Source organism: Kogia breviceps, chromosome 4, assembly GCF_026419965.1.
Source record: "Kogia breviceps isolate mKogBre1 chromosome 4, mKogBre1 haplotype 1, whole genome shotgun sequence".
Lineage (NCBI taxonomy): Eukaryota > Metazoa > Chordata > Mammalia > Artiodactyla > Physeteridae > Kogia > Kogia breviceps.
This window is the reverse complement of record NC_081313.1, coordinates 117,128,022-117,155,552: the sequence shown is the minus strand read 5'-3', so window position 1 is coordinate 117,155,552 and position 27,531 is coordinate 117,128,022. Positions and strand designations below refer to the sequence as shown.

General features: G+C 40.6%; 2 protein-coding genes across 4 annotated transcripts; both read right to left on the bottom strand.

The window, feature by feature from the left end:
• Window positions 1-1,035: 1,035 nt before the first annotated feature.
• IGIP (IgA inducing protein) lies at window positions 1,036-1,343 on the bottom strand. The gene has a single exon (XM_059061359.2). It carries the CDS (start codon window positions 1,341-1,343, stop codon window positions 1,182-1,184), a length of 162 nt encoding a protein of 53 aa, XP_058917342.1. The 3' UTR covers window positions 1,036-1,181.
• On the bottom strand, window positions 1,036-22,611 carry PURA (purine rich element binding protein A). Of its 3 annotated transcripts, none has more exons than XM_067031760.1 (2): window positions 22,549-22,611; window positions 1,036-15,914 (listed from the first exon to the last, which is right to left on the bottom strand). In XM_067031760.1, exon 2 carries the CDS (start codon window positions 15,768-15,770, stop codon window positions 14,799-14,801), a length of 972 nt encoding a protein of 323 aa, XP_066887861.1. In that variant the 5' UTR covers window positions 15,771-15,914; window positions 22,549-22,611; the 3' UTR covers window positions 1,036-14,798. The 3 variants fall into 3 exon arrangements, with proteins under 3 accessions (XP_066887861.1, XP_066887860.1, XP_058917297.1); XM_067031759.1 differs by lacking the exon at window positions 22,549-22,611 and adding an exon at window positions 21,614-22,054; XM_059061314.2 differs by lacking the exon at window positions 22,549-22,611 and adding an exon at window positions 21,748-22,054.
• Between the last annotated feature and the right edge of the window lie 4,920 nt (window positions 22,612-27,531).

Sequence of the window (27,531 nt, the reverse complement as noted above, 5' to 3'; positions counted from 1 at the left end):
CAAAGGAGGGCCATTTCAGCAGGAAAAAACCAAAACAACAACAATGACAACAACAAAACTTTCTTGGAATTTACCCAGGGAAGCCTGAAACTGTGCTACTGTGAACTTGAGATATTTCTATGGCCATGCATCAGTTTTTAGAGTATAACTACTGTCATACACATTTAAATAACAATGAAAAAATTTTCTATAGTGTGACTTTTGCAGGAACCTTGTTCCTGCAACTGCTTGTTCCAAGCCTTCTCATATCCAGCCTAAAAGTAAGTGAAAGCATCAGAAAAGATAAAATGAGGAGAAAGCACTAATAAAACGTCCAACTCCATTTCTAAAGGTTGAGGAAAATATCATACACCTGAAGCCACTGCTGCTTTTTGAGTCAGAGGCCAAAACTGGGATGGTTCTTTTTGGTCAGATAATCGAATCTTCTCTGAGAAGGTCCGATTAAAACTATTCTGAAGGATCACTCCTGTGCCACATTTTTATTGGTAACTTCATTCACTGCCTACCACTCCACTCACTAGAAAAGCAGTTTTGAAAGGATCTTATTTTCAAGCACAACTGCTATTTTCTGCAGAGGATTCTCTTCATCTTTTGTCATGACTCTTTTGTAACCCAAACCAACTTCAAATTTAAAACGACAGAAAACAAAAAGCCTTCTATGGAAAAGGGACATGATCTATGGGAAAAGTTTCTCTTTCTCTTCAATTGTGATGGCTCGGTTAACCGTCACACCACGAGAGAATTTAAAAAACTGACTCAAGAAGCAAGATAGGGAAGCCATTCACAAAAAATCTCTAAAATTACATAAATTTGTTTTAAAATAAAATAGAAAACAGTTTTCCAGTGTGAGACAGCACACTTAATCCTTACAGCAAATTAATAATTAGGCAAGTATACCTGCTGCTGAATCCTTAAAATGGTTTCTATCCCACCCCACCCCCCAAAAAAATTCCAAGAGCAACCATAACCACCCCCACCAAAGGCACTGAAACAAAAGACTGATCTGTTTATATAGTCACATGAAAAATAAACATCTTTATTTTTTTGCCTACTTTATTTCATTTTTTTCAAATAAAATTTAAATCTGTACAAAGTATACTGTTACAGTATATATTTTGTAAGAATCAATGCCTAAAAGAATCACAATACTTCAATAAGCAGTACAGCAGACCTCGCTAGTTTCAGCTTTGATATTGAACAAACTCAAGCCGGCTGATGCACAACACATTTGCTTGGTTTCCACATGGTGAGTTCCCAGCACTGAGATGGGAGAATATGACAGCAAGTATGGTTATATTACAGCCCGACACACTGAGCTTCTTCATGTGATAATAACTGCACATATTTAATACAGAATGCTCAAATTTACTTTTTAAATTGCATTTGCTTACTCTTAGTTGGAAAAATTCAGCATTCTTAATGGGGTCCCCAAACAGTGCAAATTAATGATATTCTACTGTATAATTGGCACATCTCCAATAAGGATTAACTTGTAAACTCAGAGAATATTACAACTTTGTCCTAAATTTTAACTAACATATATCTGGTCCATTTAACCAAAGTCATTTTGGAAAGATATTAAAGAACAATTCTATTTCTGAAAGGATATTGTTTTGACCATTCTTTAGAGAAGATAAATTTTTAAATTGTCATTAAAATGTTTTACTATAAAAATTTTACAAACTCGATTAGAAATTTCAAGATTATGATTCACAGCAGACAAATACAAACTGTTTATATTCCAACAATACCTACTCTTAGACTTTCAAACAGAGCACAACCATGTCAGCTGTGTTAACTAAAATTTTGAACAGTGTACTAAATTTATAAGTGGTGCTGGGTCTAGCAAGTGTAAATACACAGTATATTTTAATGAAAAGAATTGTCTTCTTTATACTTTATTTGTTTTCCCATAAGGAAACAATGTTTACATTCTTTAATAAAGTTAATCTTACATCAGAATATAACTTAATACTGTCAGCAACAGGGACCACACACAGTAAATAAGAAGCACATTTAAAATAAGTCTGAATTCACATAGATTAACATTTGTTGGTTAATAAAATATCGACAGTATTACAATCTTACAATATTTACAGTAAGAAAAATCTAGAGTAATATATACCTTTCACAGCAGGATTCCTTTTTTTAATTATTATTTCTTCCAGTTTGGGATTGTGTATACACGAAAAGCTCAAATAAAGCAACTCTGCAATATAATCTTAAAATAATGGCTACTGGGGGAAATTCTATCACAACCATTGAAAATAATGGTGACTTTTCACGGAGTCTGTGGCATCTGAGAACCTAGTTAATTAACCAAAGACTTGCTCAAACTAGCCTCAGTTACCCAGATTAAAGCTGCAGAACTCCGGCCTTCCCTGACTGCTAAAAACCCAACAGATATTCTCAACATGCTATAAGAAAAGAGGGAAAATAGGTTTCAGTTCACACCTCATGGCTGGAAGCCTCCGGCCAGTGCACATTCCCCAACTTATGCTAAGAAGAGGGCCAACTTCATCCCTAAAACACCACAAGAGTTTACCCTCCAACTACAGGGCACTGTGACACTAAGCTCACTCATTCCTCAACTTTCCAGCATTAGGATAAGGCATGAACTTGGCCCATATAATACACACCAGCATCTTAGAGACTTGGGGTCAGGGCAAAGAAATATACTAGTGCAGTTTGCACTGAGATCAAAAGGGAAAATGGGAAGCGATGCATGTTTCCGATTAGAATAGCAAGAAGACCCACATCCCTAAACTGGAATTTGGCCAGGGCATCAGAGTTAGCACCCCCTCTCTGAGTACCACAAGCAATTAAGATGTGTGCTCTGGGCCTCCTCCAAGAGAGAGCATCTACAGTAAGTAACACCATGTGGGACATTAGTTCAGTGATGACTCCCAAGAAAGCAGATACAAGTCTTAAATCTGGGGCTGTCCACAGCACCTGAGGTCACTCATCAGAGCTGTGACCTGTCCCAACCCTGCTTACTTTAAGAGATCTGATGGGCACAGAGCACTCAGGGATACAGCTGCTGGCTACTTTGGACTCTAGATCTCACAGGTAATCAACAGGTATCTGGGATTGAATTAGCAGACTGTACCACAGCTCCTTAAACAGACACTGTCAGGTATGAAATCATGTCAAGCATGAATCTTCACTGTCAGGTCAGAAATCAAAGTGGGAGTCTTCCCACATCAGCCAAGGTTATTTTGTCAAAACCTTAGAGCAGTTGAACAGTTTTTCATGTTGCAAGTGATTAGTTTACTTATTTCAGTCAGGTTGGATTGGCAAACCAGACTGATTTATTTAGTTGGCTTTGTTTTTTTGATTCTTACATATGTGTTAACCCAAAGCTGTTCTATTTGGGCTAAATACACTGACAGAGAAAATTCAAACAACAAAAGTTTTCAGCAAACTTCTGTGGCATTTTCTTTTTGGAAGTCAATGCAAGATCTAAAGGTATTTCTACCCAACAAAGTCTGTTTAAGTGTTTAATGTTATTTCCTTTTTGGTCCTATATAGAATGCTATGACTTCTATATAGGTCTGAATGCTGCTCCATGTAGATGCTTTCTGTATATCTAAAAATATATACTTTTCAGTAGTTCAATACATGGTTAATCTTCCCACAGAGGAAGATTTTTGTAATCACATGTTGCAAAGTAGAAAAACATCTCCTTTCTAAGAAAGGAAATACGTATACTTTCCTATTGTACACTTTTGAATAAGCCCAAAGGCATGCACCAAAAAATCATTATTAAAACTAATACATGCACTAAAATGGTATACAGTTAGACTTAAATAAGGTGCTGCTTTCTCAATTTTTAAATTTGAAGAAGATATTTTGTCGGTTGTTGACTCAAAGATCTCCCCCACCCCCACCCCACTCCATGGCATCAAGAGAGAAAAATAAAAAGTAAGCATAAACCTTTAAACTATTCTTTACATGGGGGAAAGGACAGATATATCAACTATCCTAGTTATAAACTGGATTCCCAGTTTTAAATAAAACCAATATTTACTGGTAAAAATTGTCAAAGCTAATACATCCAAACAAATGTTACTAGTAAATAATGTTCTACATAGAGAATAATTTACTTTGGTTTTATGCACCTTCTCAAAAATGATACCGGTGTCCCATACGTCACCAAACTGATGTGTTCCAGCAAAGTTGTAAGGCAAATCTTTTTCTTCCCTAGTGACGTCTTATTTCCCAATACACAAAACTAAAATCTTTTGGTGAGAAAGGGGTTAAGATAATGGCTAACCCCTTGGCATCCTGAGCATTGTGGTTTATCAAACTCTACCCTGCTAGAAGCTGTCAGGCACCCTGACCCCTGCCTTGAACCAGGAGTGGCTCCCATGTCTAGAGATGCCCTGACTCCTTAAAAATAGCTCTCAGAACTTTGCTTCCTTTTTCCTCCTATCTGGATGTTATAATGTCTAACAAAGCTGGTTGGAATGTCACATTTTGCTAGTAGGGGCCATCATCTAATGATAATTTCAATCTGAAATGTTTTATGCCAATACTTAGTTCTTCATTTTATCAATTGATTGCATTAAAATTTTCTCTACAGAGTTTACTTAGAGTAGAGATCCTTAACTTGGGTTTCAGAAGATGTGTGATGCCCCTGAGGTTATATGCAAAATTATCTGTATATGTTGTATTTTCTTTCTGGGGAGAGGGTCCATTACTTTCATCAGATTATCAAAGGTATCTGTGACCCCCAAAAGGGGTTATAGGGACTTAGAGGGATACCCGTAATTCATTTTATAACAGGATTGGGAAATGGGGGCAGAAAACTAAAAATGGCCTAAAAAAAGGGGTGGGCCAAATTGTTGATCTTTTCCCTTTATTCACATTTGGGAAATAAGTGCTTCAAACTAGGAAAAATAATTAAACGGATTAAACTCCATTTAAAAATAATCAAAGCCACTTTCTAAAATTTTTTCATTATCCATATATGGTAAATTTAGTCTCCAAGAAAAGGTTTGGAGACTGAATTTTTCTCTTTTCTCAAAGGAAGTTCATAGATATAATGCTGATCATCATCCACATTTAACCCAAGACAACATAAAACCTAAGACAACTCTAATGATGTAAGCCTTTATGATTTTGAATAAAGGATTATCTAGAGTCAAATACACATTTGTCAACCTTCATTTCCCAAAATTGGTCCATATTTAGATAACTACCGGGCACAATTCCACTAGATAAACCTAAAATCTGAACAACGGAAGTTTAACTTTCTACCTCAATTAAAAACAAAGCCACAAGTTTCCACAATCGAGTCCAGCCACAAACATTCACACTATGTCACAGAGAAGTTTCTCATTTCAAATACATCACTGAATTTTCAGCAGAATTTGCAAACTTAAGATCCAGAATGAATAGCAAAACATGCTGAGACGAGCATGTCAAGAATTAAAACACCAGCCCCGCTGCACCGCACCCCCCCATCCAGAAACACACTCAGGCATTCCAAAAATAAACCAGATCTGAAAAGAGGCCTCTCACTTGTTGGTTTTAAGTATGAAGTGCCTAAAAGGCTATGGGAAAGGGAATATAAAACGAAGTAATTAAATAACTTACAAAATATAATTTTAGCCAAAACACTTTTCTGTTCTATTGACAAAACTGTCAATTTTTTTTTTGCAATTCCGAACACTAACTGTGTCACGCAATCTCACTAAGACAAAAAATATGTTCACAGGTACACTTTTTGTTCTCCTATTCTTTCTAGAGCACATCTTGAGGTTATAATAATGCCTCTAGTTAAAATAAAGTCTCTTATCCCCTGCCACCCTCCCCTCCTCAAAAAGTGAGTCAACCTTGAATTCCAAAAAGGAATATTCATTTAATATAATTATTTCGATACCAGTTATATCACATAGACCATGAGGAAACTCCATGAGTATTATGGAAAACTACATGAAAGAGGGAGCTGCCACTTGCCACCCACTTCACTTCCAGCTTTTAAAGCCAATACCCAGCTAGACTCAAATCTCATTGACTTCAGTGAAAACAAATCAACACTCCAAAATCAGGCCATTTCAGGCTGGAAACTGGATCTCAAAGACACCACTTCGTGTGTGTGTGTGTGTGTGTGTGTGTGTGTGTGTGTGTGTGTGTGTGTATGTATATATAATTTTTTTTCTATCCTAAGCTTTCACTTTGTCTATTCAAATAGTCTAATAAAACTCACAGTTACAAAGGATTTTATTGGCAAATAAAGGCCCATATTAAAAATTTTATCAAAACAAATTTTTGTTCTACATAGCTAACACTAAGAAATATTTTCTTGGACTTATAAAGAACATTTAATTGCATATAAGTTTTGCTTTGGGAGGGATATTGAAAACATAATTCTGTAAGAAATTAGAAAAGACTAGAAACAAAAGTGAAAGTGACTAGTCTTAACTTTCAAAAAATCAAGTGCAAAGATAAATAGTGCAAATAATGAAAACTAGAAATTTTATAGGCAACTTTACAGTCTTTCCTGCTTTTGCACTTTTACATATTGACAACTTTATAAACCCTAACAACTGTATGCAGCATGGAAATGGGCTATCATTTATCTCCATTGACTAGACTCAAGGAAGCCTTTCAAAGACTTGTCTCACAGTCATTTAAATCACTGGTTCTTGACACAGGTTTGGGAATTCACTTCTTTTTAAACAATTCCTAAGGGACGGGTTATTTAAGAAGGCTCTACACTGACTTAAGTTATAGTATGTAACTATAATAATTTAAAATCTGACACACAATACTATGTGAAAACCATACTAAGTGCCAACTCTACAAATAAGTTAAAATAAAAATAATTCTTCTATTATTAATGTATTTGACATTTGTAAAAAAAACCCTACTACATTCCAAATACAAAATCAGAACCTCTTTTTTTTTAGTTATCTTTAAAGAGGTTTTATCACTAACATACAGATTTGGGTAAAATGAAACTTGAAAGTAATCTGTCAAAATCACTGAGAATAAGTCCATACTAAACTAGAAAACAGAGTTAATCCAAATATACTTGAATTATATAACTTTAAAAACAAGTATGATAGCAACTCTTTATCTTAAATAATTTAAAATGCTCCTGGGATACTGGGAACAGAAATCTAAACACAATCACTTCACCCTACAAAGGACGTAAAAACTTCCAAGATGTACTAAACTATATTATTAACATTTGCCACCAACAAACTCTTGAGAATTCTACAATTTTAAAGTAACACAGAAAGTGGGAGAACAAACAGAAACTTGAGTTTGGGGGTTGGGGGGAGGGGTGTATGTTGTCTAATTTCAGAAATATAGTATTATTGAGGATCTCATAAGGTCTAAATGGTAAATGGTTGCGAAGATTGTAAATATAAAAGAAATAGAAAGGATACCTAAAATTGCAATTCAGTGTTTTTACCCGGTTTATTGTCCTCTTCTAGAAATTCATGTGGAACAAAGGCTCAAGGTTCTATAATGCAAGGCATAACATGGATCTTTGTGGACTATAAAATCAAATAATTTGATCTAAAGAACATTTTAAAAAGCAAAGGTAAACTACATTGTAACATGAGCCCAGGAGAATGTAAGATACATATTTCTGATAGTTTAAAAATGGTAACGGTGAAAAAGTTTGAAACTTTCTTATTTCTTCCCCTCAAAATAAGTCTCCAGCAGCAACTTGCCTTGACCAGAAAAGTTGCCATTCCACAATTGTGCTATTTAATTTGTCCAGAAAAGCAAACATCCTACACCTGAAAACAGATTTGTATATTGCATCATCACTATAACATCTAGTTACAGACCAATAGCTTTCCCATAACAAACAAGGGACCCATTTTCTGATTTTACTGAAACTTCCTTAGTGAACATCAACTTCATTGTCCTTAGCAAACAAACTCTCATTTAAGACTCCATCTCAGTGTCTTTTCCTACCTCCAGTAAAAATTTCTCCCACTTTACCTTGAAATCATTCCCTTGTATACCTCTCACACTCCATTCATAAACACATTAAACAGCTCTCCCCTTTCTGCTCTCCAATTTCCAAACCAGTAAGTCTCAGCTTCCAGGAACTTACCCAAAACACACATACTTCTTACTTTCTTAAATTCACAAATTTCTTAACAATTTCGATGCTCTTCAAACTGCCAATTTAAGACTATGGGGAAAACAGCAGTCAGAGAAAACTGCCCAATTACCTCATAATACAGAAATCTTTCTGGGATCAGTTAGCTATGTTCTTTTCTAAGGCAGGAGTCAGCAATTTCTTTACTTCCTTCCTAAGGAGGTAAACTGGAGTGCCACTGGTAGGCCTATGGCAAGGAGGATAAAGGAGACAAAAACAAGGGAAAAGGAGAATGGGAAAAAAAAAATTCCAGTGTTTATGGTAGGGAGGTAGGTCAAATGTCACCAACAACTACCTGCACTGGAAACTGCCCACCCACTCCAGCTCAAAGGGAGTTTGACCCATTCCCCAACATATGTCTATCAATTCATCAGTGGATGGCCATCACTGAGCTGGTCAATGTGACTACATAAGTCACCTGTCCCATAAATTTGACTGTCACGTCATAATAAGAACATCTTAAGTCCTCCTAGGATCCTTCTGCGTTAATCCAGTTTAGAGCAAAACACATGCTAACAAGAGTATTTCCACGTTTCTCAAAATTCTAGAATATAAAGGTTTGGTCCTTGAACTTGGAGGCTTCTAGACGTATTAAAGTGCACCCTAAATCAAGAAAATTAGACTCTTTAGCTTAAGTTTTTTCCAGGAAATACTACAAAAATTTAATTAATAAGCAAATTACTAATGATCACCAAAACAAAGTATGTATTCATGAAAATGCAAAAATCTTAATTCCAAAATGAGTAAAATATTTCTGGTCCATAAGAAGTAACCTTATTTTACACAGAGGCTCACCACCATGTTTCTACCTATCAAACAAGACAATTTTCCACAAAAGCAAAGCACATCAGGAAAAAAAAAAGAAAGGGAGGAAGGAAGGGAGGGAGGGAGGGAGGGAAGGAGGAAGGTAGGGAGGAAGGAAATGCCAAACACAATATGGGGACAAAATAAAAATAAATGAACAGCTATGAAATTCTTTTCAAGAAAAATGTTTCTAACAAGTGACGCTTGCCATACTCAACTTTCCTAAAGGCATATATTGCCTAGGACCATTCAACATCAAAACTTGGTAGTCTGTTTAGCAGCCGAAAGATGACAAACTGTTGGCTTGAAACCAATCATGTATTTCACTTTTCACCTGGTTGTCTTGCATTATGAAATTCTACCTGACCCATGCTAATGCTAGTTTAGATGATCTCCATTCAGCCCGTAATAATGAAATTTCTGCTCAAAGAGAGTCTATCAAATGGCCTAGGCCTTAAATTCAGGTTTTGTTTTAGGATCAAATAACTCTTCAAATATTAAAATCAGCTTTTCTTAAAAATTTATTGCAAATTCTTCATAGTAATTATGTTGCTGAGTGAAAACAGTAATTTTAATATAGGTGAACGCTTAAGCTTTACATAATTTCACTATGAATGGCCTAAATTTGGTTAATTCTCAATGAAAATAAACAGAAATATTATATGATTTAAAAGTGGATAAACTTCGACAACTTTGCACGAATAACTTTAGTGAATTTATTCACTTAAGGAATTCTAATAAATTCTTTCCTATTCATTCCACTCTCATGGGGAAGTGTGTATATATATATATATATATCATTAAGATATCCAGATTTAGGGATCATCAACTATAAATGTTATACTCAGAGTTATCACCAATTTTTCCAAACCTAAGTTGCTACAGATTCTCGTTTTAGCATCCTTTTACATAGAAAGCCGGATCTCATTCTGATATTGAAAATGAAAAAAGTCATCAGATTTGGTATCTCATTTTTTATGGGGGAAAAAAATCTTAAAAGTATGTTCACATGTATAACAAAACAAATCGTGGAGCTATGAAAGCCACCAGAACAACAATTTCAGAAATCCCCGTTCTGAAATCATATGGAAATGTGTGTATGTGTAACATGAAAAAAATGAATGGGAATATTGAAGAGAGGGTGAACCATGTGTGGGAGATAAAAATAATCATGCCCATGGTGGGGTCAACCATGGCTGGCAGATAATCCAAAATATCATAAAAGAAAAATGTATTAGTTTAGAAAGTTTCAACATTGCCAAATGCAAAATGTTAAAGCACAGAAAAAATGAATGAGACAACCCCCACAAACATCATTTCATAAGAAAAAAAAGTAGAAGAAAGTGACCTATACATCTTTTTCAATATACCAAATCTTAACTGACTTAAAGATTATATAAAGTACTTGGGCCATGGTACCCACCCAGATTCTCATTATCAACAGACTTATCTTTTCCCCTCCCTTCCACCCAAATTTAGTTGTTTTCCTGCAGAAAAAGCACAGCATTCCTATATTAATAAGTATAAGAAATGAAAACAGTGAGTACAACTGATATAGATCCATTGACTTTTATTACAAATGTACTTGATCACTTGGCTTCAAAAAGTTTAAAATCAATACCCTATTTTCTGTATGCCAGTACAAAGCAAACTGTTTTACAAATTAAATACCTAAAAATTTGACAAAAATATTAAAATTTGATGAAAAACAATTATAAAAATCCTTAATCTCTCTCTTCAAAAAAGGAGGCAGTCTTCCCAGTCCTATTGTACAATATTAATAATATTCACCATTTTTAGAATAGGTAGCTAAATTATATTTTTCTGTTAGCATACAAAACTCTTAGACTAATAGATTTTATTTGTATATGCTCCAGTTAAGTTTGTGAATGCCATCTGATTGCAATATAATCAACTATCTTTGAGTCCTAATTTACACTTATTTAATAATTTGCATAGTTTAAAAGGGATAAAGGTTATTCTATAACTAATTATCATAGGCTATTACAGTGCTATTTTTCAAGGCAACAAGTATTTGCTCCCAAATGAAATTATCTTCTTTAGGCAGGGGTTAAAATTACTAGCAGCTTTCTCCATTACCTGAAAAATCAAACTGGAATAGTTACCCATCTCTAGATGTGAAGACCTAAAAAACACATTGATACATTTTTCACTTTGAGTCAAATTTCAACCCCTGAATGGGACAACTAGAAAGTGAGACTTTCAAGGTTTTTATTTCCCTGTTGGTTTTGGTTTCTACTCTCCATGGCTTTTGAGAAGCTGGAAAAGTTTGTCTTTCCTGACTCACATTGTCTTTTTTTCCATTTGGCAAATATTCATCTACCTCCAATCTGTATCTAGTGGAGGAAAAGCCAACATGGCTTTTCTTATGAACTTCCTTTGTTTGTCAAAGGCATGTATAATGATTTCTACAGTTCTGGTTAGTTAACTTTAGCTCCCTCTGTGGCTGGATGACTGCTGTTTCCAACATCAGCATGATAAATAGGAGGCACAAATAAAAAGTAGCTTAAAAAAAGATTTGGTGACTTAAAAGAAAAAACAAAAAAACGAACAACACTAAGCACACACACTTACATGGGCATTTCAAATCTGGTGGCTGATCTCTGGATTAAATTACTTGACAATGTCTCTCATTTTAAAGAACGCAATGCATTTCAAGTGTTCTTTTATACTTAGGCAAATAATATAGTTTAACCAAGCTCTTGGACCTTAATTGCAAGACAAAGCAGATCATTAAAAATAAGGCATACTTGTCATGAATTAAGTTTTGTTTACTTGTTTTTGGCACATTTGATCATACTGTCTTCTATGAATAAAACATATGGTCAAATATACCATTTCCTTTTTTGTTTCAGCATAAACAGGGTTTACCAACTAGTAAAATAAAATCAAGGAAAAACTCCAACATAAAACACTGAGATATAGAACCTTGGTAAAGTACCGAGCACCTGGGGGGAAGGGTGGGAAAAGGATGAAACAGGAGAGGGGAGAAGGAAAGGTTGGGAGGGGACTTGGGGAGGTAAGGTGAGATGCAAAAAAAGAGCATCTTTACAGTCATTTGTCTTTTCTATGATCACGTCTTAAGAAGTCTTAAAAGATCTGCATGTGGATTTCTTTTTAAACCCACTGACCATAATTCAGACACTGGTTTCAAAATCTGAGTAAGATTGTGTTTAACTGTTATAGTGTAAAGACAATTGCACAATACATGTGCTTCTTGATCCGGTAGGATTCCAAGCAGAATCTGAAGTCTATAGCTAAGAAAGGCTTCACTTTAGGTAACTCGGACCCTAAAGAAAACCTCATGAAAGAACTCGCATCTCAAAGAAAGGACACTTTGCCTAAGTTTGCTGTGTTTTGTGTTGACTTGCACTACTTATTGCTGGCTACTATGAAACACTGATCTAGGAGTACTCCAACAACCTGTAGTACAAGGCTTAACTTTAAGAAGCTATAGTAAACAAGAGACAAAATCAAAGCAATTCTCTTTCCTAACTAGTAACAGCACAGAGAATGCAGTCTTTTCCATATCACAGTTAAAGTACAGTGAACAAAACAGCTCAACAAACCTTAAGACAAAAAAGTGCAGGTTATTAATGTTTACATGCAGTTGATAAGCATTCCAAATGTCACATTATGCACTGTAAAAGCTCAACTTTACTATATGGAAATAAGAAAAATGCACCTTGGGGGAAGGGGAAAAGCAATTTAATCATTTCCAGTGATTTTGTAAGTAAAGAAACTCCTAACTATTGTACGGTCACCTCATATTAAACATTGTATGAATATTAAAAGCAAACAATTTAATGGGAAAATGCACAGTACAATGGAAATAGCTTGTTATTCAACACATACAGTAGATCTCAAAGACAACACACTCAACCAGGGAGCTTAAAAATACCAAATCAAAACCCAAAGAACCAGCAGAAAAAAAAAAAATCCTTCAAAGACAACTGTTTCACCTTCCTAGGCCAATGCTTTACAATGTGAGAAGCACTGATACCTTCCAGCTCCTACAGGTGGTGTCTTCTACATACAGCAGTTAGATCTATATGGCTGGATTTGCCAAGAAAACAATTCCATCCCCAGAACTCTTTATGTCAGACAAGATCCATTTTTTTAAAACCAAAATACTTTCTACAGAATTCCAAACCAAAATGTACTGTTTAAGGCATCTTTTTTTATAACATTTTCTCTTCACTCAAAGATGATAGTCATGCAGCAGTTTAATGATAAAAATATATTAATATTTTACTATACAGCAGCAAGAAGTTAGTTGTCAATTAAAAGCACACGAACATCTTTAAATGAAAACCTGTAAAAGACTATCGTTACAAACAATTTCAGTTGGGAGGACACCAGCTTAGTAAAGTGCTCTCCTAAGCTTTGCATTTTCATACCCTACACCTTGAATATATGAGTTATAGAACATACTTTTGATAGAAGGCTTGTACACTTGGGGAACACAAATACACTTAGCGTATAATGTAGCCAGTAATAACTAGCACCACAGCTACATGGAAATCCTTTACATACACCAACTTGGCTTTCACTTTTAAAATGAAGCTCAGAATCCATGGCTCAGTAGGATAACTATAATTGTGTTGCTCTGCTTTTTAACGGGTCTACATAAGTTAATAGCACTGGCAAAAATCAAAGGATAGCTTCAGACCTCTTATTATAAGTTTAGGAGACAGTGCTAGTGACCACAAATAGACTCACTACCTGATGTCCAAGTACAGGTTCACTGGAAATTGCTGCACGTTAGTTAAGTTTTTAAAATCTCTCTACACATAATAAAAAAAATATATTATGAACGATACAAGTACATCTCATATACACAATAATGACAAAACGCCTACTCAGTCAAAGCAAACAGATGCAGAAAAATATTATGGGAGATTTCCTTTTCTTTCTTTCTCTTTTTTCTTTTACTACTTGAATAACTTTGGTTCCAACCGTAAAAATCACAACTTAGCAAATTTCATTTAAATGCCTTTTTTAATAATTTCTTCATGTTCACAGAAGTTTCACTGACCATTTTTAAATGTTTAAGGTCCAGATGCAATGCATATTGTATAAAAGAGAGCACTTATTGTTTACCTTGCATGAATTAACCTACGTACCTTTAACTCTACAAACTTCTGCATAACATTTAGACAAAGCTCAGACACACAGCATGCCTAGCCCTCATATATATACACATCTCTAATCACAGGTATATAGGGTGTCAAATATACTATAATAACCTCCATGTAAGGTTTGAAATTTGGTAACAAAATGAGAAAAAACTAAAAATATTATTTTACGTGTTCTAAAATATCTCTTTTTTGTGCTAAAGTCAAATGTTAGCTCAACATGAAAAGGACTTTTATAGAATTCAGCAATATTATAATCTTGACCATTTTGCAAACACTTTTAATAATAATAGCTTAAACGTGTACAAAAGTTCTTGGTTAATTAGGGAAATAAACACTCAGTTCTTTATATTTTTTAATCAAGTAGGAAACACAGTTCATATAATGTTATTACTTTTTGTATTTTTTTTTGTTTTTTGTTTTTAGCAGCTGCTTACTGTTTTATATGGTGGATAAAGTGGACAACATCCAGCGATGGGTGGCAAGTCAAGAAGAGAAACTGTCAGTTGGTGGAGGTTCTGTGGGTGGTGCTCCCTTGGAGTTAACAGTTCTTTTTTTTTTTTTTTTAACTTTTTAACTTTTTATTTTCTCTCTTTCTTTACAGTATATTTTCTCTGTGTGTGGCTGTGTGTGTGTGTGTGTGTGTGTGTGTGTGTGTGTGTGTATGTATGCATGTGGGGGGGGGGTTCCATTCAGTTTGATCAATCTTCTTCCCCTTCTTCCTCACCCTGCAGTAGCAGGGTGGCAGCGGCGGTCTCCTCCTGCTGCTGCTGCTGCTGCTGGTGGAGCTGCTCACAGGCAGCTCGCTTCTCCCTCTGCTTCTCTTGAATCTTCTTCATCTCCTCCGAGTACTTGCAGAAGGTGTGTCCGAACTTGGCCCACACCTTGTAGGGCACGGTGATGGAGTTGCGGTAGGTGGGCTTCACCTCGCTCACTCGCATAAACACGCCGTACTTGTTGGAGCCCACATCGAAGAAGAAGCGCTTGTTGTCCACAGTCAAGGAGGTGCCCTCGGGCAGCTCGGCCGGCTCCTCCTCCACTCCGTAGTCGTCGATGAGCTTGGCCAGAGCGTCGCGGAACTCGATGAGCCCCTGTGCGGGCAGTGCAATGGTCTGGCCCTGCGTGGAGCCCAGGCCGGGCCCCCGGTTGACCGTCTGGCGGATGCGCAGGAAGCGGCCGCGCTGGTTCTCCTTGAGATCCATGTAGTACTTGCGGTTCTCGCGCACCAGGAACTCGCTCTTGAGCGCCCGGCGCGGCTCGTCCTGCGCCTGGGCCAGGTCGGGCGGCTGGCTGGGGCCCAGCTGCGCGTAGTGCTCGATGAAGTCGCCCAGGTAGTCGCGGAACTCCACGGCCACTGACATGGAGAGAGTGAGGCGGCTCTTGTTGCCGCCCGCGCCCACCTCAGCGATCTTCAGGAAGCGGCCCTTGGCGTTCTGCTTCACGTCCAGGTAAAAGCGCTTGTTCTGGATGTCCACCCGCTTGGAGGCCAGCTCCTGCGTCTCGTGCTGCAGCCCCCCCGGGGCCCCGCCGCCGCCGCCGCCACTGCCGCCGCCGCCGCCCCCGCCGCCACCACCGCCCCCGCCGGAGCCCGAGCCCGAGCCCGGGTGCCCCAGGGAGCCGCCCGAGCCCAGCGCCGCACCACCCTGCTCGCTGCCGCTGTCTCGGTCCGCCATGATGCTGCGCTCCGCCGCCGCGCTGCCGCCGCCTGCCGCTCCGCCCGCCGCCGCCTCAGTCGCCTCAGCCGCCGCTGCTTTCCCTCCCCGGCTCCGCCTGCTGCCGCCGCAACCCCCACAGCCAGTCAGCCACTCTCGCGAGATCTGCGGGAGAGACGAGACAGACGAGACCCGGTAACAGGGCACTGACTCCCCAGTACAGTAGCCGGGCGCCCTACTGTACGCGCCCACCCGACCGCCAGCACGTGACCCGCACCCCCTCCCCGTTGCCAGTCCCCCATCCGCCCGCCCGCCAGGCGGCGCCCACCCACCGGCCCTCACCCCGCACCCCTGGTTGGGGTGGGGGGGGACCAGAACGCGCCGCGTCGCAGCTGCTGCCGCCACTGCCGCCACCACTGTGGCTGTCGCTGTTGGCCAGACCCTGAGTGGCCTCGGCCCGGAGAGTTGGGGGACTGGCGTGAGAAGGGGACTGCCATACTAAGCACAGGGAGTGGGCCTGAGCTCTGCTTTCCAGTGACCCCAAAGAAGATGTGGGGGGAGGGGCCCGCGCAGCGCAGTTGAGCCCGCTGCAGAGAGGGGATACCGAGTCACAGCCACCCCCTCCCCAGCGGGCCCCATCCAGACCCAGATCCAAACCCAGACAGGCCCACCCGTCACTTGACTGGACTGTCTCCTACCGCAGAGCCCTGGCCGCAGAGGCGGGCGAGGAAGAGGAGAGGTGGTGCAGCAGTAAACCTTAGCTGCAGAAGGGGCTGCCAGGGATGAGGATGGGGCGCCGGCAGCAGCGGCGGAGCACCAGACACCTAGCCCTTCCCTCCCCTCGCTCCCGCCGCTCCCCCTCCCCGCGCACGGCAGCGGCTCTGGCCTCAGATGATCCCGCTCCCCCCTCCCCCCAACCGCAGCCCCGCACAGTCGGGCAGGCGGGCGGGCGCACTCACCGACAGGGGGGAGCCGAGCAGAGGACGGCAGCCGCACCAGGGCCGGGGTGCCCGCAGTGCCTTTTCCCGTTGTCTCTGCCCTTCTCCCCAAGCAACAATCAAAAAGAAACCCCACACTCACCCCAAAACCTTCAACTAGCCCCCTTTGGGACAACGACTTGGCCGCCTGCCTCCCCCTCCTCCTTCTGAGATTTGGGGAAGGGGGGCACCCTGTTCAGGGCTGAGCCCAGCCTGGGTTGCCGGCCAGCTCTGCGGATAAACCAGGCCCTGCCGAGCCTTCAGCCCCTAGCCCACTCTTCCTCTCTGGAAGGACCCAGATGGAAGAGAAAACCAAGCAGGCTTTAGGAAATTCACGAGCTAAAAATGTCAGGAATTTCCTGGGAAACGCAGTTCCTTACGGGATTCATTAACGCAGGTTCGCTCGCCCCTTTTACTCCTCCTCCCAGAAACTCCTAAGTGTCAAGGAGAGCCCCCATCTCTCAAAAAGTAAAACATTAAATGATCCCTGGTTTTTAGTCAGACAGCTAGGTTACCGACCATTACCAATGACAGCTAAACCAGTGACAGCTAAAGGGGGTCTTCTCTGGTCTCAGGAAGGGGCTCAGAAATAATAGATTTCTCTCTTCCTAGATCTGAGGCATAAACTAGGGCCTATTTTCCTTCTTCCAGATAGCAAATGCTCATACTCCCTCACTGCAGTCTGCAGTCCTAGCAGCTGTGGGAAAGCTAAGGCCTGTCTCCAGGGCACCTCCTGCCTATGCCCCTACATGCTCCCCATCACCTTCTGCAAGGGGCTTAGGGGATACAGACCTCACAGCCCCATTCCTGGCTTTCTCAAGCATGGACTGTTGCCTCCATCCTGAGAAGCATATACCTATCTCATCTGTAGGCTCCATTCCCATTTAACACCCCCCAACCCCTGCCCCCAAAAGTAAGGAGACTTGCCTCCCTCACTCTTAGCTCCCAAGACATCTAAGTACCTGGCTGCCCAAGCTTCCTGGAAAAGAGAGGGGTAACGAGAGGACTAATGCTAAAGAAACCCAGACCAGCTCAGGGCATAAGCTTTGTCAATGCTTGAGACCTTAAAGCCCCCTGATATATCCCTTCATCTCCTGGGCAAACCCGCCTGCTAAGTATTCACAGCTACCTTTTTCTCTTAGCAAGGGCCCCATTCAATCCAGCATTAGCTACTTCAGCTCTGGGCTGACGTTCGCTCCCTCCCGCTAAGGAGGAAGAAACGGCAGAGCACCCTGGCTCCCAAGAAGAAAACTGGGATAGTCCTGTGAACCAGCCTCAGAACCACCCACCTGTCCAGCTGTCCCTGAAATGGCTCCCTGAAGAGGAGGCCCACTGTGAGAGACAGAAATCCAGATTTTGGGCCCCATAAAGAACTTCCCCTTAGTTTAGGGTCATCCTCTAGCACCGCGTAGTACCCTTTCAGTGCTGATTTTTCTGCACTCCCTCCCCTGTCCCCAAGTCTGTCGGGAAGGAGATATAGAACTGTTGGTGCACTTCCCACCACACAGAAATACATGTGTAAGAAGCGGCGGCTCCTCTAGGTTTGCACGGTAGCGATCAGGACCCTGGATAGACCCCGGCCCCAAACAGGGTCTCAAAGGCTGAGTGGCAGGGTCTCCGCACAGAACTGGGCGGGGCATTACGCTTCCACCTGTAAAATGAGACTACTACGACCTGGTTAAGACCGCTCTAGAAGAGCCGCTATTCTTCCTCAAGGGTTTACTTCGCGCTGAACCAAGCCCTTGACCCCTCAGGAGAACTCAAAGCAGCAAGGCCAGTGGGGCTGCGATAAGGGGGCACGCGCCTGCCGGTCCCTGTCACTCTTCCATGCTAATGATCGCTTCCCCCAGGACAAAAAAGTAGGGCTCGAAACTGCCCGCCTTCTTGAACCAACTTTGGAGTCTAAATTTCTTGCCCTCTGACCCAAACGTTTATGTCCAGGGGCTCTGAATTGGTTTGAGTTTGGGAATGCCCTGATTTTCTGAAAAAGTGACTGTCACCAGGAACTGAGTTCTTAGTTCCCCAGCGCAGAGGCAATTGAAGTTTCTAGACAAAACACAAGTTAAATATCATTTGCACGCATAAACTGGGAATTTTAAACTCAAATCAGTAAACAACTGAGACCTGGAGCTCTCCACGTAAATATGTTCTTACTTATTTCATGCTTTTTATTATATATGTATAAAATTTTGCCTTTATTAGCTTCTTGCCTACTTTATAAATGTATCTAAAAGCAAACAAGGTTAATAATGCCTTTCCCAAAATAATACAATGATAAATAGGATATTTAACACATTTTCACTACTCAAACAAGAGAGTTTATTTCAGGATAAGCCTGTAAGTGTGGGCTTTTGGTCAGAATGGAGGGGGTGGCGAAAGGCGGCTTTCCGTAGGCTACAGAATATAGTACCCTTAAAAGGCAGTCTGAGAGAAAAGTCTTAAAACAAAGAATTTAACCTTAAACAGAACTTCAAAGTTAAATTTGCATCCTAACATTGAAAATCCATTAGCAAAGTTGTGGATTTAAAAACACACCTAGCTATTTGTTAATTACCAAAACAATATGCTAACTTGGTAAATGAAAAGCCAGTTCTAGTGTCTAGATGTTTGCATTGTCATTTTAAACCAAATAGTTGTAAAATTAAAATTATAATTTCAATACAATGTAGGAAAGACAAAGGGAAAACGAAATATATTAATATGCACAAAATATCTGTGTTAATGAAAGAACTATCAAAAAATATTTCCTTCCTCCTCAAAGTTTGCTTGTATTTTTAAAACCTAATAAACGTCTCTAGATTTAGTGTGCTCTCTTATTAATACTACACACACATTTCAAGAATAGAGATTGCTTTATTTTTAATCCCTCTATCTTTACATCTTTAACAAACTCTTACCAACAAAAAACTGTTCACAAGAGAAACAGATACTAGGCTGAACAAGAAGGAAAAATCCTCATTTTCCTCAGCCTGAAATACGGGTGAGTCTGAAATAATCTAATTCTAAAAGTAAAAATTAACACACACATTTACAAAATAAACTTGGAGAGAGGGGATCTACCTCTGGGTAATAAACCCTTTTGATTACGGAGTTCCCAACAGAAACAATACACTCATTAATATTTCACAGAATCACAGATTTCCCAAATAAAAGAGAAGCAAAAACATTAGAACTTGTGTTTTCAAGTGCTACTTAGGTTAAATGCCTGTCTTAAACCACACAATTATCTTCAATACCCAAATCATTAAAACTAACTGGAATGTTGAACTGTAACTGTTCAAAGTGGAGGAATTACCCATTTCTTCTCACGGCTAGCTACCAGGAAAATTAAGGGAAACTCTCAAGTAAATCTTAACATTTAACAACAACGACTAATAGTATTTCACCAACCATTTTTTAAAAGTCTATTCCCTTTCTATTGTTCATCTAATCTTTAAAATTATGCCTCTCCAATGCTATTTCAATGTTTAGGGTTAAAGATAGGAATTAAACATTTAAAATCTGAAGAGAACAATCCATGTGATAGAATCCTCACATTTCCCCAAATGTTATTTTAAGCATTTGCAGAAGAATTAAATAAATGTAGCACACATTCTAAATTCGATAAAAGATTCAGAGAACCCGACATTTTATGTACCCAAAAGGTCCAAACAGAACCGATGCAAATGTCAACAGCTCTCTCTCTTTCGGCTGATTCTTAAATGGTTTTACTAGTACCCAAAGGAATGAAATCAGCAACTCTCTCCACACTCTAGTCAACACTCCAATTTTCAAAGCCGCAATTCGAAAACGTCAGTTTGGGCGGGGAACAGTGAGGGTCTTGAAGTAATCAAAAAATTCCTTTTCTCCTCTGACAATCTACCAAAAGATGTCAAACCAAATTCAGCCTATTATAAAGCACTGGGGCTTCCTTCCAAGGACACGGGACACCAGCAGAGACACCGCTGCAAAAAGCTGTCCAAAAGCGCCTGGCCCGACAGAAACGTAAAGGGGCCCAGATAAGAACGAATTAGAAGCCTCAAGAGGGTCCCGCAGAGACAACGGAAATTAAAGTAGCATTTATTCAGGGGTAGACAGCAACGAACCAAAGAAAGTTTTCCCAGCCGGACTCTTGGGCCTTTCTCTATCCAAGTTCAGGCTCAAGACAAATATATTTGTTGGGGTCCCTTCCCCTATTGACATAGCCGCAGCCGGGGCCTACCGTCGCTCAAAGGGAAGACCCTCTAACTTCACATCCGTCCGTTTTGCCCTCGGACAAAGGCAGAGGAGACTATGGAGCTGACCTAGCCCTGTGGGGCAGCAAAAATGCCTTGTTCGGGCCACCCATCTTTGGGCCTGGCTTCGTCTGCGCTGTCAGCACCAGTGTATTCTTTTTTATTTTTACAACGCATACTGGGAGGGTGTATGCATTGCGGGGGTGGGGCGGGGGTTGAACAGAGGAAAGGAGGGGTTGGTAGTGGAGCCTAGAAGCCTCCTTCCTCTCCTCTCCTGCCAGGGTTGCTGTGCAGGGAGTGTCGGCCAGGTTTGGCGAACTGTCCCAGGCCCCAGGCAAAGGTGGTTACGGGGAATGGGGCTCAGGCATTGCTAAGCAAACGGCACCACTGGTGGTCTCCAGCGCCTGAGGAGGTAGGATTGCTTTTTTTTTTTTTTTTTAAGGGGCGTGTGATTTTCTTCTTTTTTGGAGGTGGGAAGGAGTTCGTTCGTTCGTGCGCTCCGGAGGGAGGGAGGCGCGTTGCTGCACTACCAGGGTCCCCGGAGGAAGGGTGCGGGGATGTCTACAATGCTACAGTAATTATTCCTGGGGCATAAGAGGGCAATTAGAGGGGACAAGGTGGGCGGCACCTCAAGCTGTGGCAGTGGCAGCAGAGAAGGTCGCGAGGGGCTTACCCGGGCGGGCGGGCGGGCGCTGTCCTGCCGCAGGTGAGGGAGGGCGCGGGCTGGAGGGAGGGAGGGCGCGCGCGAGGCAGGCGCTAGGCGGGCGCGAGGAAAGGGGGAGGGGAGGAGAGCGCGCGCGCGCACACCTGTCCTGGACAGCGGCGCAAGCCGAGCTGCGCCTCACTCGGGCTCTGCCGGCTGAGGAGGGAGAAGGGCGGGCTGGCAGGCGGGGGCGGGACGCCGAGGGGAGGAGGAGGAGGCGGCTCGGATGGCTGGCTCGGCTCTCACTCGTTCTCCCTCCCGCTGGCAAGTCCGGCTCACACCCTGCTTCTCCCGCTCACTCACAGCCCCCTCGGCTCTCCCTCCTCCTCCTTCCCCTGCGGGATCCGCTCGCTGCCGCCGCCGCCGCAGACGGCAAGTCGTGGCAGCCAGACGTCGGCGCGTAACCCGGCGCTCCGTGCGTGACTCCGGGCGACGTCAGCGCGCGCTCCCCGCTACCCACCATCTCCCCCCCACACTCCTCCCGTGGCTCGCGCCCTCCGCCCTCGCGTTCCTCCGTTTCAGTTACCGCGGCGGCGGCCGCCGAGCGCGCTCCCTCCGCCCCTCATCTCGCGCGTGCGCGCGCCCTCCCCGCCGTTGGCGCGTCAACAGCCCACGGCCCAGGCCTTGAGGCGCGTCTGAGGAGGGGGCTGCCTGCGGCCTCTTTGCCCGCCCTTCCTCCACTCACCGCCGGTAGCGCCCCCGGGAGGACTTCTCCCTTGTTGGGCTCAGAGGGCGGAAGCCAGGCTCAGGCGGGGAGGGAACCCTGTAGGGCCTGCGTCAGCTCCAACTTAGGGCCCTCAGCGTCGTTGTCAGTGTCGCTACCACCCTGTCACCCTGCCCCGCGCTCCCGTTCGCCCGCATCTCTTAGGAGGCGATAGGCCTTTCATCTCCCGGGAGGGTCTCACCTTGGCCTTCAGACGCCCACCGAGAGGGGCTAGAAGGGCAGAATTATCATAAAGAAGAAACGGGCTAGACCACGTTCAGGCTGTAGCCCCAGAAATCCTTGACAGGAAGCGTGGGGTTGCTGCCCAGCCTCCCACGCAGTGTAGGTGAAACTGGGCCCCTTTGAGGGACTGTGACTAAGGACAAAACCCTGATAAATATTATTTATGCGTCCTTGGGCCGAGAGGGAGAGAGTAAAAGGGACGAGTTAATTTTCATAAATTGCTGTGCTAGGGCGAAATGCAGAACTATAAAATGTCCTTTAAGAGTTTTCTTGAAATCTTTGACCAGGTTTGACAAGATTTTTGGTACACGTTAACTTTTTCCCTCATTATGTATGCTGTCACATCTCCATCCTGCAACACTGCATACATAGAAGATGGATCAGTTAAAAATATCGGCTTCAAAATAAGCAAAAAACAGCCTTCCATCTTTATCATTATTTAAATAGCTCTCAGAGAAGTCAATCTGTGATTTAAGAAAACTTAAGTCAATGTTTTAACTTATTTAACTGAGTATATTTTATTTTGAGGTAACTTTGCAATACACTGTGACATACTCTTTTATTAGGCAATAGTAGACTTTTTTATGTTTTATTTTTAATAGTAGACTTTTCAACTCACTTATTATAGGACCTTTTCCAAGAAGCTTACCTAGCTAAGCCTTAGAGGCAAGTAGGAGAGAGGTGAAATTAACCCCGTTTTATAGACGAGAAAATTGAGTTACAAAAATATGTCAGTTGTTGAGAGTTGCAAGCAGTCTGTCACCGATAGAGGGAAACACCATAGGTCTATTATTACCTGCTTTATCCACTAAACCAGATTCCTCAATAGTTTACTTCCGGGTATCTTTTGATTTCCCCCTCCCCCAACCCCACACTTGTGTATTGTAGGCAGTGCCTAATGTCTGAGAGAAACAAATCTGGGGAGTTTCCTGGAGACCCCAAATCACAAATTACTCTAAAAAGTTTGAATTTGAAAATTTCTACCATAGAAAATTACACCTCAGCAATTATTTATTGTGAAACAAACTTCCATATTAACAAAACAGCAAAATGTTTATTAATTCCTAGTTAGAAATGAGAAAATTTTTGAGACAGCCTTAAGAATGATGGGTCACAGGGAGATCACCTCTGTGCTTTGTGACCACCTAGAGGGGTGGGATAGGGAGGGTGGGAGAGAGTAACGCAAGAGGGAAGAGATATGGGAACATATGTATATGTATAACTGATCCACTTTGTTGTAAAGGAAAAACTAACACTATTGTAAAACAGTTATACTCCAATAAAGATATTTAAAAAAAAGAATGATGGGTCATTTCCTTTGAATTGCTTCTTTATTCGCCTCATCTTTAGGTGGCAGCACTACTATATAAATATCTTTAAAACTACAGTCTTCTGCAACTTGATATCCTAAAGAGTGTTTTGTCCTAAATGCTTCCAACTATATTGTGGAGATTAGAAGCTGGTGAAAATATGAAATCATAGCTGAGAATTAGAATACTTAGGAGGTTCTAAAGGTGGAAAAACAGGCTTTCAGAGGAATGAATAAGATACATGGAGCTACTGAGGGAAAAGATTAGAAAGGGTTTTTTTTTAAGCTTTTTAATTTATCTTTACTTTTTAGCTATATGAGGAGCAAGTAGCATCTTTAAAGATCTCTTATTGAAAAAGCACAAGATAACCTTCCCAAGCAAACCATAGTTTCTCAATACTGCGTGTTTTTCAAGTGTTTACAAATTTAAAGTTGTTAGTTGTATAGTTGCAAGTATTCACTACAATTTTTAAATTCAGGTTCAGTTTTCCTCATTAAACTCCATCAAACTTATGAAGATTCCAAATAGGACCTTATTGTTGACCCTTGTGGAAGAGTCAACAATAGAGAAGAACTCATCTTGGCTCCTTTCCTGGCTTCCTACATTTTTCATGAAAAAATAAAACACCATTACTCAAACTCAGAGATGTGAGAAGATGAACTAAAACAAATGTAAAGTGATAAAAATTTACAGATATTCTATATATTAATTTTGCCCCATTTTTCAAGGGTAATGAATTGGGATATATGGGGGTTATTTGGATCAAGTGTTTTCTAAACAGAACTTTGTTGTAATTAATCTTGTATATTTACAGTCATTCTTCCTGTACTTCTATATCCAAGCAACCAAGCAAAACTGAATTTACATGCATTTCAAAATAGACTGCTTTAGATTTACAATATAAATACAACCACCAAGGAATATAGAGGTATGACGATCAGGAGTGGGAAATTAAATCATTTCTGAGAAGATGCTGAAGTGTTAGTAAAGTCTTTCTTAATGGCAGCTTCCATTTTTCTTAAGTCAAACTTGGGGAAGGAGTCTTAAGCAAATTGGTAGAACTCAAACTCAGCAGTATTATGTTAAGATTTTTAAGCTCTCTTGCGCCAGCAAATCATGCAGCCTGTGGGCCTTAGCTCCAAACTTCTGCCAGCTCCGTTTTGGCAGTAAAGTGTTCTGTTGAACAAAGTTTGCACGTGTTTGGGGTGTGAAGTGGCTCCTCAGGCATTTATTGGTTTTATTCCAGTTTAGGGACTTGAAGACAAGGGTCAGAAGCATGAGGCTTGATAGTTCATATGTGCCCTGAAACAGACTATGCTAGTGATCTTGAATTTTCACTTAAACAAGGATAACTTTTTCTTTGTTGGTGTCTGAATTATTGAAGTGGACCCTTCAGTTTACTCCTTAAGTACTCACATGATATTCAACCAGTTCTCAGAAGCAGGTAAGCAGGATCCTCTCTGTTGAGGGAATAGAGCTGTGGAAAAATCACTCCTCATCCTCTTACCCATAATACCAGCAAAATGTGTTTATCCAGATGAAACTCACTAAGTAATAATATGCAACTTGAGAGCAAAGGGGCCAGTAATTATTTAAACTCAATCTCATTGTCCAATAATATATAACTATGAGCTTCTGATCTTCTTTTGTATCAATTGTCTGACTTCAACTTTTTTACCTACCTCTTCCCATCCTGGAGTCATTGGTTAACAATACCTGGTCCAGATATGTGTGCTAATTTGTCGTATTTCAGAGGTCCCTTGTCCTGTTGGAAATATATATAAACAGTCTGTTTCCATTATTTTTTTCAAGCAATTGTAATAGAAAATCCTTTCATAATCTGGGGTAACACAATTTGAAAGCCATTAGAGTGCTGCTGGAACATTTTTTTTTCCCCTTCCTGATTTAAGAGTAATGGGGGGAAAAGACAAAAGTAAAAGTAACATGTTGAAATGAAACTATAATCTTACCTTTAACCATGATCAATGGAATGTCAATTTGTAGGCTACAAGTATGGTCATTTGAAAAAGGTAGTTACTTTTGATACTTTTGCCAAGGGACTGTGGCCTAAATCCTTATTTTCACCTTTCCCTTCTCTTTCCTTCTCTTTAAAAGTAATTCCCAAGTCAGAACTAACATATGAATGTTAGAGATGGAGAGGAAAGTTGGGCTTTTCCAAAGAGTGGATCTATCTGTACTGGAAAGTACCATTGAACTTTGTTGCACATTTTATGGTGACCCCCAAACCCTTTGCTTGCATACTATAGGATATCAGTGTGTTGCCATTTTACTACCTGGAGCAAGACTAAATACATTCATGAGTAGGTATGTACATGCAACCAGATACCACTGCCCTCTGAGGCTAATTTAGGCCATTTTTTACAACCCAGTGCAGTAGCACTTGGAAATTAGAAGAAGATCAATTGCATTTCTTCCTGTTGTGAGTAAAATGTGTGAAGGGAAGAATCAAAATATACCATGGGAAAAATACAAAGGGAGTTCTTTAATATTTTGTGCTATAAAATTTTTGTCTTTCAAGTATAATTTTTCTTCTTGTCTATTTAAATACTCAAAATTAATTATTAAATGTAAATATAATGTAATGATTAGTTTTTACTTTCTAGATAGTAAATCAATATTTACTTGATAAGTATGTGTATAAAGAAGAAATGTTTTTTAATTACTATTTTGGAATCCCACAATATACATATTTCATAAACATATTACAACTGATGCTTAGTTTAGATGGCTTTTTTTTCTCTTTTTTCCCCTTGAACTTCCTTTTGGAAAGTAAATATTACCTGCTATTTTAGAACTAGTCCTTGGAACCCACCACTGTTTGTCAATCAGCCTTATTTTCTTGAGTCATTTACTAAACAGTATCTATCTGTTCTAACAGTATCTATCTGACAATGCCAGACATTGTCTTAGGTGCTTGAACAAAACAAAGTCCTTGCTCTCACAGAGTTTCCAGTCTAGGAGGACAGATAATATAATAAACACGTATATAATATAGTGCTGTATAGTGATAAGTGTTAAAAAGAAAAAAATAGCAGGTAAGGGGGAAAAGGTTTTCTGTGTGATTGTGTGTGAATGTGTATGTGCATGTCTCCCACCTGATATTTTAAATAGAGTGATCAAAGAAGCCTCTCTGAAGAGGTAGCATTTGGTCAGAGACTCAAATAGTCATGGGAAGATCTGGGGAGATGTTCCAGGTGTTTATATATGCCACATAAATTCAGTCACTCAAGTACAATCCAGATAACGTCCCATGTATAATCTAGATATACATCGCCCTATGTATACATTTTTTTCTTAAGAGAAAAAAGAAATTCATTAGGTTTTCAGAAAAGTTTTTCATTTAATATCAGCATTGCTCTATATTTCCCATGATTATTATTCCATTATTTAATACAATAAGATTTATGGCTCTACAGACAAAGCTTCACAGTCCCTTATCTGCAATTACAAAATCCAAAAACTTTTTTCTTAATTCATTTTGTGGCAAAAATGGATCTGAACTGACTTGACTCTGCTTAAAGTCTTCATTTGGTCCATTTGGTGTGACTATTGATGCATTTCATTGTGGAAATATGTGTTTGATTAAGGTATGCTGCCCCAGACAGCACAAG

What these genes read in the sequence shown, in the direction of transcription:
- IGIP (XM_059061359.2), bottom strand. Translation starts at nt 1,343, where the DNA reads ATGTGCAGTTATTATCACATGAAGAAGCTCAGTGTGTCGGGCTGTAAT.
- PURA (XM_067031760.1), bottom strand. Translation starts at nt 15,770, where the DNA reads ATGGCGGACCGAGACAGCGGCAGCGAGCAGGGTGGTGCGGCGCTGGGC.